At 36.3% G+C, this 15,326-nt stretch overlaps 1 protein-coding gene across 1 annotated transcript in view; it reads left to right on the forward strand.

Moving 5' to 3' along the window:
• The window catches only part of LOC111054139 (protein disulfide-isomerase A5), a 28,850-nt gene continuing 13,524 nt past the window's right edge, over window positions 1-15,326 (forward strand). The window contains exons 1-5 of the mRNA XM_039434386.1: window positions 1-256; window positions 2,250-2,485; window positions 7,754-7,958; window positions 8,514-8,734; window positions 9,384-9,552. Coding sequence (XP_039290320.1) covers window positions 224-256; window positions 2,250-2,485; window positions 7,754-7,958; window positions 8,514-8,734; window positions 9,384-9,552 — 864 coding nt within the window. The 5' untranslated portion in view covers window positions 1-223. The remainder of the gene's footprint in view (window positions 257-2,249; window positions 2,486-7,753; window positions 7,959-8,513; window positions 8,735-9,383; window positions 9,553-15,326) is intronic.

Raw genomic sequence — 15,326 nt, forward strand, 5'->3', positions numbered from 1 at the left:
GAACTCGAGCAAGACGTTGTGGCAGTGGTTGTCTTGTGGCGTGTGGTGAATTCTGATTCGCTCTCCTTCTGATTTTTGTTGAATGTTTTCATCTTTCATGTTTACGTTAACCGGCGTGATGGTTAATTGATGATTTTATAAACTGTAATTATTTAATAATTATATGTTGTGCTATTTAATGAGATGTTAATATCTCGTGACTTCAGTTAATCCTAGAATTAATATGAACTATCCTCAAGGCTTATTTATTCCATTGGTGAGTATTACTGCAATTTTGGCGTTTTCTTGGTTATGTTGTGCAAATTTACTAAAACTTTCCAAATTTATATATATTCTATTATTACGTTCATTTTGAATATAAATATTCTTCAACTATAGCATACCACTTGGTATTTTCTGTAATCTACAGAAAACCGTTTTAACAAACTAGACTTGTTAATATCTTAATTCATTGGAGTTCTACCTCACAGTTTACGCTAATTCTCAGTTAGTAGGCTAATTGGCAGTTAGTAGGGCTTTTGTAGATGTGTTTGATGATTATTGAAGTCGGCTAAAGATTTTTAATGAACTTGAAAAAAAAACAGATATGATTTAGAGCATAACTTAATTGTTTATATATTTTTAAAATAATTTTACATAAATAGCAGAGCAGAGCTCCAGTGATTTTTAAAAGATCACAAAACTATTCTAAATGGAAACAATTGTAACAAAATATGAATAATAAATTATAACCTATAGCTTAATAAAAAATGAGCACCTACTAACAGTAAACATACTGATATTAGCAAGCTACAGTGGAAAGTTTCTCAAAAAAATCAGCAACTTTATAGGGATATATTCTTATGAGAAAAGCATTCAATTTATTCTTAAATATACCAGGAGAAGCACTCTCTCTGAGAGAGAGTCCCTGTTTCTTAAACGGTCCCTGTTTCTTAACATAAAAAGAGCCAGCTCTAATACGGTACATAATTAGCTAGCGCTGTGAGAAGGTAATGTTTCCTAAATATGGGTCTACAAAAACACTTACTGTATCTGTCAGGCCAAGGATTCGCATCAAACCCTTCTTTTGAGCCCTGAAAATAGCTTCAAACTCAGATATCTTATCCCAAAAAATATTGCTAAAGCGGAGATGGGATACAAAATAAGAATGATACACAATTAAAGCTGTTCTTGTATCAACAACTGTGGAGATTACTCCAACTGCAAAAGTTGCTCTACTCAGCTTCTTCAAAAGTTCAGGAGAGTGTGTGACTTCTACTTCATATAACTATCTCATAACAACCCCAGAAAAGTGGCTGCTTCTAAGTTTTACATGGAAATTTCCCTGAGTCCTTTGAGCATGAAAAGGCTCTAACTTAGTTTTACTAGAGTTCATTGACATACTATTAACGCTATAAGGCTTTTGCTTAGACAGATCAAAGAAGATACCAAGTATTCTCTGAGATCCATCCAAAGCACTAAGAGCTTCATTATTCAGTCCAAACACAGCATTATCGATATCTCTACTACCCTTCCTGAATCCGAACTGAAAACCACAGAAAATATTATTCACCTCAAAATAAGAATTAAACTGAATATGAACTACTCTCTTAAATAATTTTGAAATCACAGTACACTAAGAAATTGGCCTGAAGTTGGGCATCTCATGTGAATCACCTTTTTTATACATTGGCTTTATTCATGAGAATTTTAGCAAATCAGGAAATTCACCCGTTCTGAATGAAAGATTAATAACATGTGAGAGTGGTTTTGAAATAAGATGAGCAGTTCGTTTCAAAACAAATTGTGGAATCTCGTCCCACCCTGATGACCTGCCATTTTTCAAACTATTAATAATAGTGAGTACCTCAACGCATGTTATCTCTGTGAATTGGAAAGCCAATTTTCTCTTTGAATTAGACCCATTATGAGGAGCATCAAAGACCCTTTATATCATCTTCTACCTGCAGAGTTCTTGGAAGACAAGTTTATATACTCTTCAGCAGCTGTATTAAAATACTAATTAAATGAGTTTGCTACCTGCTGTTGATCAGAGATCACACTGGAGCCCATCTTGAGTACAGGACATTAATTCGACCTTTTATTAGTACGCTACCCAGAGTATTTTTAACAACCCTCCATGTTGCCTTTGTTACATTGCTAATAAAAGAAACATATTTCATGAAATTAAAAGCATTGAGTTTTCTTGTAGAAAAATACAATTTTTTAATCCTTGCATTTTTAGAAGTTAATCCTTTTTTTACTTTCAGGTATTTTTACTACTTGTGTCTTACAGTAGTTTTAGATGCAACGCAAAAAAGAAACAGAAAGCATTAATCGACATGTCGGATCATAAGGAGTTGAAACAACTGCTCAGAACAAAAACTAATGTTTTACTGACTTTTATTTCATCGCCAAAGGTAGCCGAGAAATCTTTGAAGGTGGTGAATGAAGCTGCAGAAACTGTAAGGGGCGAAGGAACAATGGTTTTAGTTGATTGTTCTGGGTAGGTATTATTTTGTTAAAATTGTTTACTCTGACTCTTTTGATAGGTATTATCAAATATTAAATTGCAGTATGGTATATAGCCTTACTGTGAATCACCATAATCCTTTCATAGTTTGCCATCGCCGTTTTCACATTTTCCGATCTTTGGCAGACATTTAGCGGCCGGCCGGTTTAACATTTACTGATTTCTCGACGGCAGGGCAGGATAGAAACTCTCTAATTGGCAGATTATGTTGACTCATTGATAATCAGCCAATCGGAGAGCTTCCTGTCTTGTGTCGTGCAGAGTCGTCGAGAAATCGTTTAAGTGCGAAAACGGCCATCAATCAGTATGTCCTCCAATTAGCTAATCTCTCACCAATAGCTGACTCTCGATCAATTGGAGGTAATTCTTGGTGTTTAAATGGTATTTAAAGGAGTTTGGTTCTTGAACTTGAAGTAAACACCCGTATGACAAAACAACGGATTAGCATTTCGTAAGTTCTAAAGGTGCGTACAGACTCTCGCTCTGCTCCGCAACCGAACGTCACTCCAGCAGAGCGATTGATGATCGACCGGGGAGCAAGAGTAGTTCGACCGGGGAACGCGAGAAGATCTAACATCTTCCGTAACGTTCATGATGGGTGCGTGGGCGGTCCGACTGTGGTTCGATGGTGGTACGAAGGCGGTACGAGGGAGGAGCGTGCTCGGTGCGGGTTGAAAGCACGAATATGTGTACGCAGTATATAGTTACGGTATGTCAAAAGTAAGAATTGAGAAACATTTTTCTCATCATAAATAAAATGATACTCAGTTATTAGTCCAGACAAGGAAAGGTTATAGAGGGAGAAATTGGGAAGACAATTTTTGACCACACAGTTCTGTTTAGGGTAGTAAGGAGATAAACATATCAAAAGTCCCCACCTATAAAGTCCCCTGTGCTAAGGGGATGGGGGTGGTTTAAAGGTACCATTTTTTGGTTTCTCGCATAAAACTAAAAAAAATATGTATCCCAAGGACTTGACTGTCATATAATAAATTAAAGCTTTATTATATTTCCTACAATATTCATTCTACAATTTTTTTTATATCTCCTCTAGTTTTCGAGATATCCGCTATTGAAGGTGTTACATTTTTGAAAAAAATCACGTTTGCCACCATTTTTTTTTTTATTTTTGCTCTTATCTTCTTCTTCTTTTGGCTGTGCCTTATCCCATTTAAATGGGGTCGGCATTCCTTCCTCTTAGTCTGCCTCTCCACAAAGCCCTATCCAATGCTTCCTCTCTCCTCCAACCACTCTCCCGCAAGTCAGCCGCTATTCTATCTCCCCACCTCATCCTAGGTCTACCTCATCCTCTCACACCATCCAAAACCAAATCCTGCACTCTTCGTCCAACATAATCCTCCTCCCGTCGCTGTAAATGCCCAAACCACCTCATCCTTGTCTCCTGCATTTTCTTTCCCAGTGGTCCAACTTTTACAGTGCCTCTGATCAATTCATTTCTTATTTTATCTCTTCTTGTAACCCCACACATCCATCTTAACATTCTCATCTCAGTCACTTCCATCTTCCGTTCCTGTTTCTTTGAAATGGGTCATGTTCCTGTTCCATAAAGCATAGCTGGCCTCTCAACTGATCTATACACTTTTCCCTTCATTTGACAATTCACTCTCTTATCACAAAGAACACCACTCATTTTTCTCCAGTTTATCCATCCACAATTTATTCTATGCTGTATTTCCACATCAAGCCCTCCATCTCTCTGTACACTTGAACCCAGGTACTTAAAACTTGCAACTGGTTGGAGTTGGTTTTCTTCAAGCTGTAAGGGTAGCCCATCATTGTTTCCCAATACCATGTACTCTGTTTTTGATCGGCTAATTTTCAGTCTCCTTTCCTCCAAAGTCTTCCTCCAGCTTTCCAGCCTTTCTTCCAACTGATCTTTGGTAGGTTCACAGAGCACGATGTCATCTGCAAATAGCATGGACCATGGTGCTGGCCTCTTGACTGCAGCACCCACGACATCCATGAGCAGATCAAACAGATATGGGCTAAGTGCTAAACCCTGGTGAAGGCCAACTTGCACAGGAAACTGTTGGGTCCTTCCCACACTGGTTCTCACTCGAGTGATGGCTCCCTTGTACATCTCCTTCACCAATCGAACATACTTCTCTGGCACACCTTTTCGTCTTATACTTCGCCAAATCTCTTGCCTGGGCACCCTGTCGTAGGCTTTTTCCAGGTCAACAAATGCCATGTGCAGCTGAGACCTTAGCTCTCTTGCCTTCTCCAACAGCTGCCTGAGAGCAAATATTGCATCTGTTGTTCCTCTTCCTGGCATAAATCCAAATTGCTCCTCACTGATTGTGGTCTCTTGTCTTAGTCTCTTCTCAATAATCCTCTACCAAGCCTTCATTGTATGAGACATTAGCTTTATGCCTCTATAATTATTGCACTCTTGGACATCACCTTTACCCTTGTAGATGGGAACCAATACACTACTTCGCCATTTCGCTATTTTTGCTCTTAAAATTCTTTAAAAGGTTGAAAAGTCAGGTAATGGTGGTGGTGGGGAGGACAGAACAGGAGTTAGAGGCAATACATGTTGAATGCGAGGGCCAACCATTGAAGCAGACCAACAACTTCCAGTATCTAGGTACAAATATTAATTGCACTGGCAAGCTGAGGGAAGAAGTACGGCATAGGACTCGGGAGGCTATACAGGCATACTACTCACTCAGCAGAGGTATTTTTGGGAAGGCTGAAGTGAGTAGAGAAGTTAAAGCTAGAGTCTATGTCTCAATCATAGAGCCCATCCTTCTCTATGGAAGCGAAAGCTTGACCTTAAATAAAAACGAAAAAAGTCAGATAAATGCAGTGCAGATGAAATGTCTGAGAAGAATAGTAGGCAAAACTAGAAGGGATAGAGTGAGGAATGACTGTATTAGGGAGGAGCTGAAAGTTAAATCTATAGAGACAACTATAGAAGAGAGAACGCTCTCCTGGCATGGTCATCTTGTGAGAATGCCTCAAGAAAGAAAGCCTCGTCAATAGATGGAGGCCAGGGCGCAAGGTAAAAGACCGATAGGAAGACCGCGAGTAAGTTGGGAGAAAAACGTTTCACGGATTGCAGCAGCTAGAGGCAAGACCATGAATCAAATCAGGAGAATGGCTTTGGATAGGGACCAATGGAGGAGGTGGGTCCGAGGCAACATTCCAACACCGTGAAAACGGCACAATGGGCGAAGAAGAAGAAGATAATTCTTTAAAAATTGACGGGGAAAATTCATTCTGATTATGAGCTTATAGAGCATTAAATTCTCTTTAATTTGATGTATAATTTCACACTTTTACGAATTTCCCTACACCTTTTGCAGCAGCTTTAGTGTTGAGTGTGAAATCTCAATTTTTGCAACAATAGACAAATTGACCAAGGAATTTGGAGGGAATGTTTTAAACAAAATTTTTGACTTTGCAGCTTTGTTGAGACTGGTTAGGAGGAGAACATATCAAAAGTCCCCATCCCTAACTCATGTGCTAAGGGGATGAGGGTGGTTTACAAGTTGCATTTTTCAGCGTTTTGCTTCCACGCTCATGTCTTGAGAACAATGCATTCAACCGACATAACTAACAATTCAAAAATGGATTGTTATAGTAGCTACATTGTAGGGGGTGAAATGTTCATTGCTGCAACAAGTGTCAACTCAGCGGTTCCACACCTTCAACAGAAGGAATAAAGATGCGCACTTTTGCTATGTTCACCTACTATCTAGTCCAAATTAAGCTGCGAAGTCAAAAATTGTATCACAGACACCCCCTTCAAATGTCATTGTCAAACGATCAATTGTTGCAGCAATGAAAACTCCACCCCCTACATTGTAGCTGCTATAACAATGAAAGGAAAACTTGGAATCGTAAAATAATAAATCATTTCAAAGAGTCAATGCTCTACAAACCTACGATAAGCAAAAGTTTTCATGATGCATTGTTGGAGAATTATAAGCCCTGAAAGAGCAAAACATTGAATAAAAACCTGTTATTTCACAATTATTACACACCTTCAAGAGCGAATATCTCGGGAACTTTTGGGAATATCACAAAATTCCACAGAACAAAAAGTGTAGAGAATTTATCAACCTTCATTTTTGAATAGTTAGTTATGTTGGGATATTTGCTTATGAAGGTGTGTAAAATAACAGGTTTTTATCCAATGTTTTGATCTTTCAGGACTTATAACTCTCACAACTTGTAACCCATTGAACAGAGCATCATAAAAAAATATGCTTAACATTTCACATCCTACATTGAAGCTGCTGTAACAATGAAAGGAAACATTGGAATAGTGAAATAATAAATCTTTTCAAAGAGAATTTAATGCTCTACAAACCTACGATAAGCATAATTTTTTATGATGCATTGTTGCTTGTTGGAGAGTTATAAGTCCTGAAAGATCAAAACATTGGATAAAAACCTGTTATTATACGAATTGTACACACCTTCAATAGCAAATATCTCGGAAACTGTTGGGAATATCACAAACTTCCACTGAACAAAAAGTGTAGAGAATTTATCAACCTTCATTTTGGAATAGTTAGTTATGTCGGTGGAATCCATTGTTCTCAAGATATATGAGCGTGGAAGCAAAACGCTGAAAAATGCAACTTTGAAACCACCCCCATCTCCTTAGCACATGAGTTAGGAATGGGGACTTTTGATAAGTTCTCCTCCTAACCAGTCTCAACAAAGCTGCAAAGTCAAAAATTTTGTTTAAAACATTCCCTCCAAATTCCTTTTTTTAAAGAATTATAAGAGCAAAAATATAAAAAAATTGGTGGCAAACGTGATTTTTTCAAAAATGTCACATGGTCACACCTTCACGTGCGGATATCTCGAAAACTAGAGGAGATATAAAAAAAGTTGTAGAATGAATATTGTAGGAAATTCTGTAAGATTTTTTTATTATATGACAGTCAAGTCCTTAGGATACATAGTTTTTTAGTTTTATGCGAGAAACCAAAAAATGGTACCTTTAAACCACCCCCTCCCCCTTAGTACACTTGGTAGGGGGTGGGGACTTTTGATATGATTACCTCCTCTACTACCCTTAACAGAAATGTGGGGTCAAAAATTGTCTTCCCAACTTTTCCCTCTATATCCTTTTTTGAACATTCATTTCCTGGACTATATTCATGTAGAGCTTGAATCTTTCCAAGCACTGTTAACTTTTGTGAATTTTGCAACTCTTGTTCATGGAAAACCATATTCTGATGTGATAATGTTTTGCAGAACTGGCAAAAAGCTGTGCAAAAAGATGAAAGCCAGTCCTGAGGTGATAGAAATGCGTCACTACAAGGATGGCGAGTTCCACAAGAACTACGATCGCAAGGAGACCGTTGCCAGTCTGGTCAATTTCATGAGAGATCCGAAAGGAGATCTGCCGTGGGAAGAAGAGCCTGCTGCTGTTGATGTCGTGCATCTTCCCAATCTACAGGTCTCTTCATAAAAACTTTTCTACCATAATAATAGTCCAGTCAACGAAGGGTTATAGAGGGAATACTTCGGAAGACAATTTTAGACCCCGCAGTTCTGTTCAGGGTAGTTGGGAGGTAAACATACCAAAAGTTCCCACCCGTAACCCCTGTGCTAAGTGGGTGGGGTGGTTAAAAGGTATTATTTTTTGGTTTCTCACATATAACTCGAAATCTATGCATCTTACGGACATAACTATTCCATAAAAAAATGAAGTTTAAATAATTTCCTATAGGCTAATATTGATCCAACAACTTTTTCTGTATCTTTTATAGTTTCCAATCTTGAATGTGACATTAAAAAAATCAATGGAAAAAATCCATGCTGATTATGAACTTGTAGAGCATCAAATTATCTTCAATTTGATATATAATTTTACAAGTTCCGCATTCTCTCACGAATGCTGCAGTAGCTTTACTCATGAAAATAAGTCTCATTTATTTGTAGTATCCATGAGATTCATCTAATCTCATTTCATTGATTTCATGGCCATTATAATGCATTTTTTCAATTTCAGAGTTTGGAAAGATTATTGAAAAAGGAGAAGCGTGGAGTGATGATTATGTTCTACGCGCCGTGGTGCGGATTTTGTAAGAAGATGAAGCCGGACTACTCGGAGGCCGCCACTGAAGCCAAGGAGGTTGGTGTGCTGGCAGCCATCGACATCAACAGACCCGAGAACGCTATTGTTAGAACAAAGTACAACATCACTGGATATCCTACTCTCATCTATTTCGAGTGAGTCGCACACACGTCTAACACGTAGTGATTCATCTATGAATTAAATCATATTGTGTTAGTGGACGTTGGTTTGATTGGTCCATTCATTAAACAACTATTGTGAATAAATAAAATACGGGATGAATTTACAGGAATAACCAAAAACTGTTTTAATCCCTAATTTTAATCAAACATTGTAACAGTACCAAAGTTATAATATTGCTATGAATTCACTGTATTATAAAATCCTCTCAAATTGCCATTTTTGTTTCTATTTCTTTATTATCTCCGTATATTTTGTATTGTATTTGTATTTTCTGCTAACAACGTCTTCAAGTGATAGAGTGGACATTACTGTACAAACTTCGCCATGTCAACAAATAAAAAAGTAATTCTATTCTATTCTTCCAGAACAAATTGGTACATGAAAGAAGGGTGATTTATATTTTGTTTCAGCTATTATTTTGTTACAAAGATGTTGTACCAACACAATTTCAAATTATATCACCCAGTTATCTTTTTTCATTGGCTATTTTCTTCACATTGTTTTAACATTACTTTGTTAATAAATCAAATAAACTATGAATGACCACTGAGATTATTTTAGAATCAAGAACATGAATATTAGTATTCGTTCATTTGTTAATTGAATGTTTTTTTTGTTCAGAAACGGGCAACAGAAGATGGTATACGAGGGAGATAACACTAAGGACAAACTAGTTGCGTTCATGAAGGACCCCCGCCCTCCTCCCCCCGTCGTGCCCCCTCCCGAGTGGGCCGACGAGGAGTCTGACGTCGTTCATCTCAAAACTGACACTTTCAGTGAATTTATCGAGGTAATAATAGTTATTTATTGGTCTTGTTCATACATCATGTTAGTGTGATAGTCGGTGATATTCAAATCAAATTTATTTCCCCAAAAAATACAACAAAATTATTGAGGTAGTAGTCAATTTAGTTGACAAAGTTTCAATTTATTGAAAAATGTTGGTATAAATGGATACTGAATATCGAGTATGGTGTTCATTTCAGGTTACTACTTGCTTGCACGTATGAACATATCTTTTTGTTGCCATTGGTGTTTGAAGTAATAATTTCCAATACATTAACACTATTCCAGTATCCAGTTATTCACCATATACTCTAAATATTCTTATGAAACTTATGAGAGACATAAAGTAATATTTGATGTTGATGAAAAGTACGATTGGATTGAACAATTTATGCTATGAAATAGTCAATATTAGCAGGAGTAGGATTTTTTAAATTATTTTTCTTTTTATTATTGCGGATGATGCCCACATGAGCTTTCTGATTGTGCGTGGGTAATGGGAAGTGCGAGGGTGATTTGATGAGATGTTGAAACGTCTATGCCTATTCAATGGGATTCTGCGGGATTCGAACCCGCGATTAGGTAGTATTAGTAGCGGACTGAAGGGTGCAACGCCTTAGTCAACTCGGTATCCTGGCCGGCAATGATTCAGGGCCGGTTATGATTCTGAAGAACGAACTTAGCCACGTTTGATTCTGTTGCCTGATAACAACCATGTGCATCTACTAGCTTCTGACTGGTTGGATGATTGCCAGCAAATAATCACATCAAGCTTAGTACTTGCTTGCCGGACAGAGTTAACTGAATTAGATGAGCTCGTTCTTGAGTATTGTTTATAAATTAATGCGGCACATAGTATTCACTTATGAATTTAAAGGTCTCCGTTCATGAGAATATTGTCTTTAAATTCATGCGGTCCATAGTATTGTCTTATGAATATTAAAGCAGAATATTTCAATTCCTAAAGTCCATGAAACCATTATTTCAATGTCTTGCATTTGTTATAATCATATCATGTAATACATGAACTAGCTATTGAATTTTGCAAAAAAAAATGTATTAAATGCAGTTTTGGACATAAGTCGATTCCGAAGTTTTAGTAATTGTACATTATGTTTATTATTATTATTATTATTATTATATTATTATTATTATTATTATTATTATTATTATTATTATTATTATTATTATTATTATTATTATTAACTGTAAATGCTTCACCACTTCCAATCCATGCAACTGTAAGAAAATTAAACACTCAGATACAGTTGAATATCTTGGACTGAATTTTGACTCAAAAATGAAGTGGCACACCCATTCCCAGATGCTGGCAAAAAAACTGTGGTACATAGCACATAGGTGTTACCAAATGAGAGAATTACTGCCTCTGAAAGCAAAACGAACAGTCTACTTCAGCTTGGTTGAATCTCAAATACGATATGGTATAACTGTCTACGGACATGCACCCAATTATATATTGAACCCAGTAAGTCAGCTGATTCAAAAGGATATTTTTCCAAGGAGTGGATACAAACACTTTAAAATTGCTCTCATTCAGAAACCTGTACAATTATATAATACTGCTGAAATACTATTTTGAAAATGCTTATCGACGTATCAATGAAAACAGATACAACACCAGACACACACAATAAGAATACTTCACTGAAATAGGAAAAGCTGCAGAATATTTTGTACCATGCATTCTAATAGTTCTACCGAATCATCTACAACATCTAGACACTTACAAACAAGTAAAAATAGAAATGAAAAATTACTACCCCACAATTCAATAGATAAAAATATAATTCTTACATTATTACCACAAAATAAACGCATCTACAAATTCGTATTTCCTAAAACATTTCCATCTATAAATTCAAATCTTGCAAAAATATCTCTGAGTATGTACAATGCCCCAATATAAGCTAAAATTAGGCACAAAATTATAATAGGAAATCTTAATAGATTCTCACTTCATGTATGATACATATAAGATGATATACAGGGTGATTCTTAATTATGGTAAAATAATTCAATACGTGATAGTAGAGGTAAAAATAAGAAAAAAGTTCTTATAAACATATATCTATAAACGCTTCATTAGCAAGCTATACAGGGTGAAAGTTTTCGTCCGGAATTCAGTTCCTCTGGTGAAATACACCGATGCTGAATTGCTTGGGGACTAGTTTTTGAATAACTTATGCTGGATTCATATGGAATCCATATTGAAAAATTGAATAAAACTAGTCTGGAAGCTGTAGTGTAAGTAGTTTTTGAGAAAAAAGTTGAAATATGCAAATTCTAAGTAGAAAAACACAGACTTCTACGTTTAATAACCAATAACTTTCTTTAATGACCAGTAAACGAATAATTTTTCGCAATAAAAATTGTAGAGAATTTAATTCTGAAAAGAATCATGTAAAGGACTCGCCAGTACCGCCGAGGTAGTACCGCTGGTGGTAGTTTTCTCGGCTGAGCACGCCACACCGAAAAACGTCCGCTAGCGGTAGTCTCCGAGTAGTGAGTCTAGTAGCGGGGGGAGGGCGTGACTACAGCACTCAGCACTGCGCTACCTCTTCGAATCGCCTGCCATGTATTCAGGTTGAGCGCGCCACACTGAGCTCGCTTTGTCCGCCGTACTACCTCTCAGCGAACTTTTGTTGAATCGCCTAGCAGGCGGTCGTAGGTGGTAGTGCGCCGTACTACCGCCGCGGTAGCGAACTCGGTGTGGCGCGCTCAACCTGAATACATGGCTAGCGATTTTTAAAACTTCGCTACCGCCGCGGTAGCGAGCTTGGTGTGGCGTGCCCTTAAGCTGTGTAAACTAAATTTAAATAAAAGTTGAATAAAATGTATTCTTATGTAGTACATTACACCACAAAAATTTGCTGTTTTATGAGGAGAGAACTAATAACTCATAAGTTTTAGCTGATTGCAAATAAAATATTCGGTTTTTCATGAGAAGTCTCATTTTTATATGAAAGTAACATATTATCTAAATGACATTAAACTTATACCAAAAGACTAAAGATGATGTTCAAAGTGACCTCCGTTGTTCTGAATGCATATGTTCAGATGTCTTCTCATCGATTGTCGGACCCGTTCAAATATTCCAGGAGTCTGCTTTATAATCTCTATTCCGTTCAAAATCCTTAATTGGAGTTCTTCAATGGTATTAATCGGAGTATTGCATACTAAGGTTTTCAAGTGTCCCCAAAGATAAAAATCCAAAGGATTTAAGTCTAGTGACCTAGCTGGCCATGGTAGTGGCCCACCTCGGCCTATCCATTGATTTGGAAAGCTGTGATTCAGGTGTTCACGAACAGCAACACTGAAGTGTGCTGGAGCTCCATCATGCATAAACCAAATGTTCTGGCGCAACTGAAGAGGTACATCTTCAAGTAAGATAAATAGCTCCTCTCTCAAAAAGTTTAAGTAGATTATGCCATTAAGCCTGGGAGGAAGCTCGAACAGAAGTAGATGATCTCCTATGATTCCTGCCCAAATGTTTACTGAAAACTGATGTTGTGGACGATTAGGATTGATGGCATGAGGATTCTCATCTTCCCAAAGATGTAGGTTGTGGACGTTAACGATAGCTGTTCTTTTCAAGTGTGCCTCGTCGGTAAATAAACCGGTTGTTGAAAAGTTTGGGTTAACAAGTTTTACTAAAAACCATCGGCAAATACCAGCACGGGGAATACAGTCTCGTGGCAATAGAGTATGAACTTTCTGGAGGTAGTATGGATGTAATTGTTGCTCTTTTAGTATCCTCCAAATAATAGATTGATTGACATTAAACTGCACTGACAATTCTCTCGTGCTCTTCTCTGGATGTTCATGCATTTCATTAAGAACTTGTTCTTCTAACTCAACAGTCATAGTAGATCGGGGTCTGCCTGCATAAATGTGCTCTTTGGATATCAAAGAATCTGTTTCAGACAGACGTTGATGAATAGTGGCAAAAAACCTTGATCTTGGACATACTCGGTTAGGAAAGTTCTCTTGATACAAACGTCTTGCTTTAGTACTATTACAGTAGTGTCCCATTCCATACATTAAATGCATGTCAGCTAGTTCGGAGTATGAATAATGTCTAAATTTACATGCCATTTTTTAAAAAGTTAACACTCAACTCAAAATCAAAGTGAAATGGTTACAAATAACTGGTTAATAGATTAAACAAAAAACACAGCGCGATTACAGTACTAACTTACAGTTAGTTGTTTTGTTCAACAGTGAGCTAAAATATTTCTGAAAATAATTTTCAGCTGATAATTTCTTTTAAATATTTTCTTATTTAAAACAGAATAAATCAGCTGTTTTGGAACAGCTGTTATTGAAATCCATGTTTTATCGCAATCAGCTACAACCTATGAGTTATTACTGCTCTCCTCATAAAACAACAAATTTTTGTGATGTAATGTACTACATAAGAATACATTTTATTTAAATTTAGTTTACACAGCTTACATGATTCTTTTCAGAATTAAATTCTCTACAATTTTTATTGCGAAAAATTATTTGTTTACTGGTCATTAAAGAAAGTTATTGGGTATCAAACGTAGAAGTCTGTGTTTTTCTACTTAGAATTTTTGCATATTTCAACTTTTTTTCTCAAAAACTACTTACACTACAGCTTCCAGACTAGTTTTATTCAATTTTTCAGATATTTTTCCATATGAATATAGCATAAGTTATTCAAAAACTAGTCCCCAAACAATTTAGCATCGGTGTATTTCACCAGAGGAACTGAATTCTCGGCGAAATCTTTCACCCTGTATAGCTCGCTAATGAAGCGTTTATGGATATATGTTTATAAGAACTTTTTTCTTATTTTTACCTCTACTATCACGTATTGAATTATTTTACCATAATTATGAATCACCCTGTATGTATAATGCTTAATTCAATTTGTAAAACCTATCATTCATGTAATGTGAGAAAAATTTGAATAAAAAAAAAATTATTATTATTGTACAACAAAACACTATGTATATGATACTATGTAATTTTAAATGAAATAAATTGAAATTATTATTTTTGAAGGGACGGATTCAAGGATCCAAAGGTTCAAAGAACCCCACACGTCAACCGAAGCTTATTGTGCTCCCAAGTTGTATGTTAGTTAACCAAGCGAAGTGAGGTCTAAGATTAAGTTGACGGTTTGGCATTTCTCTTAATGTTTAAATGTTTATATGTTGCGCATTCACGGCGAAACGCGGTAATAGATTTTCATGAAATTTGACAGGTATGTTCCTTTTTATTAAGGACCTTACAGGTCTTAACTTAAGACCATACAGGTAAGTAAATTTAACTGTTAAGTAAAAATAAAGTTCACTGATATATGTATATTTATTTATATTTGAATTTACATGTTTTGTATAATAGTACCTTGTCAAGCAGCCTCTTTGAGGCTCGCATAAGGTAGCTTATTTATTTAATAAACGTTTTTTTCTATTCTATTCTATTTTAAGTTGCGCGTCGACGAATATGCAAGGTTTTTGGAAATTTTGCATTTTAAGGATAATATAAAAGGAAAAAGGAGCCTCCTTCATGCGCCAATATTAAAGTAAATATCAGACTATAGAATTATTCATCATAAATCAGCTGTCGATTGGATTATAAATCGCATGCAATGACGTATGCAATTCAATATCTCAATGTAACTTGGTAAAACATCAGCAGCAGTGTAGACTATAAAACGCATGCCTCATCGAATGCAATTTTTATGTACTATTAAATAGGATGCAAAGAACTTATAACAGCTTGTCT

This window comes from Nilaparvata lugens, chromosome 8 (genome assembly GCF_014356525.2).
Source record: "Nilaparvata lugens isolate BPH chromosome 8, ASM1435652v1, whole genome shotgun sequence".
NCBI classification, from domain to species: domain Eukaryota; kingdom Metazoa; phylum Arthropoda; class Insecta; order Hemiptera; family Delphacidae; genus Nilaparvata; species Nilaparvata lugens.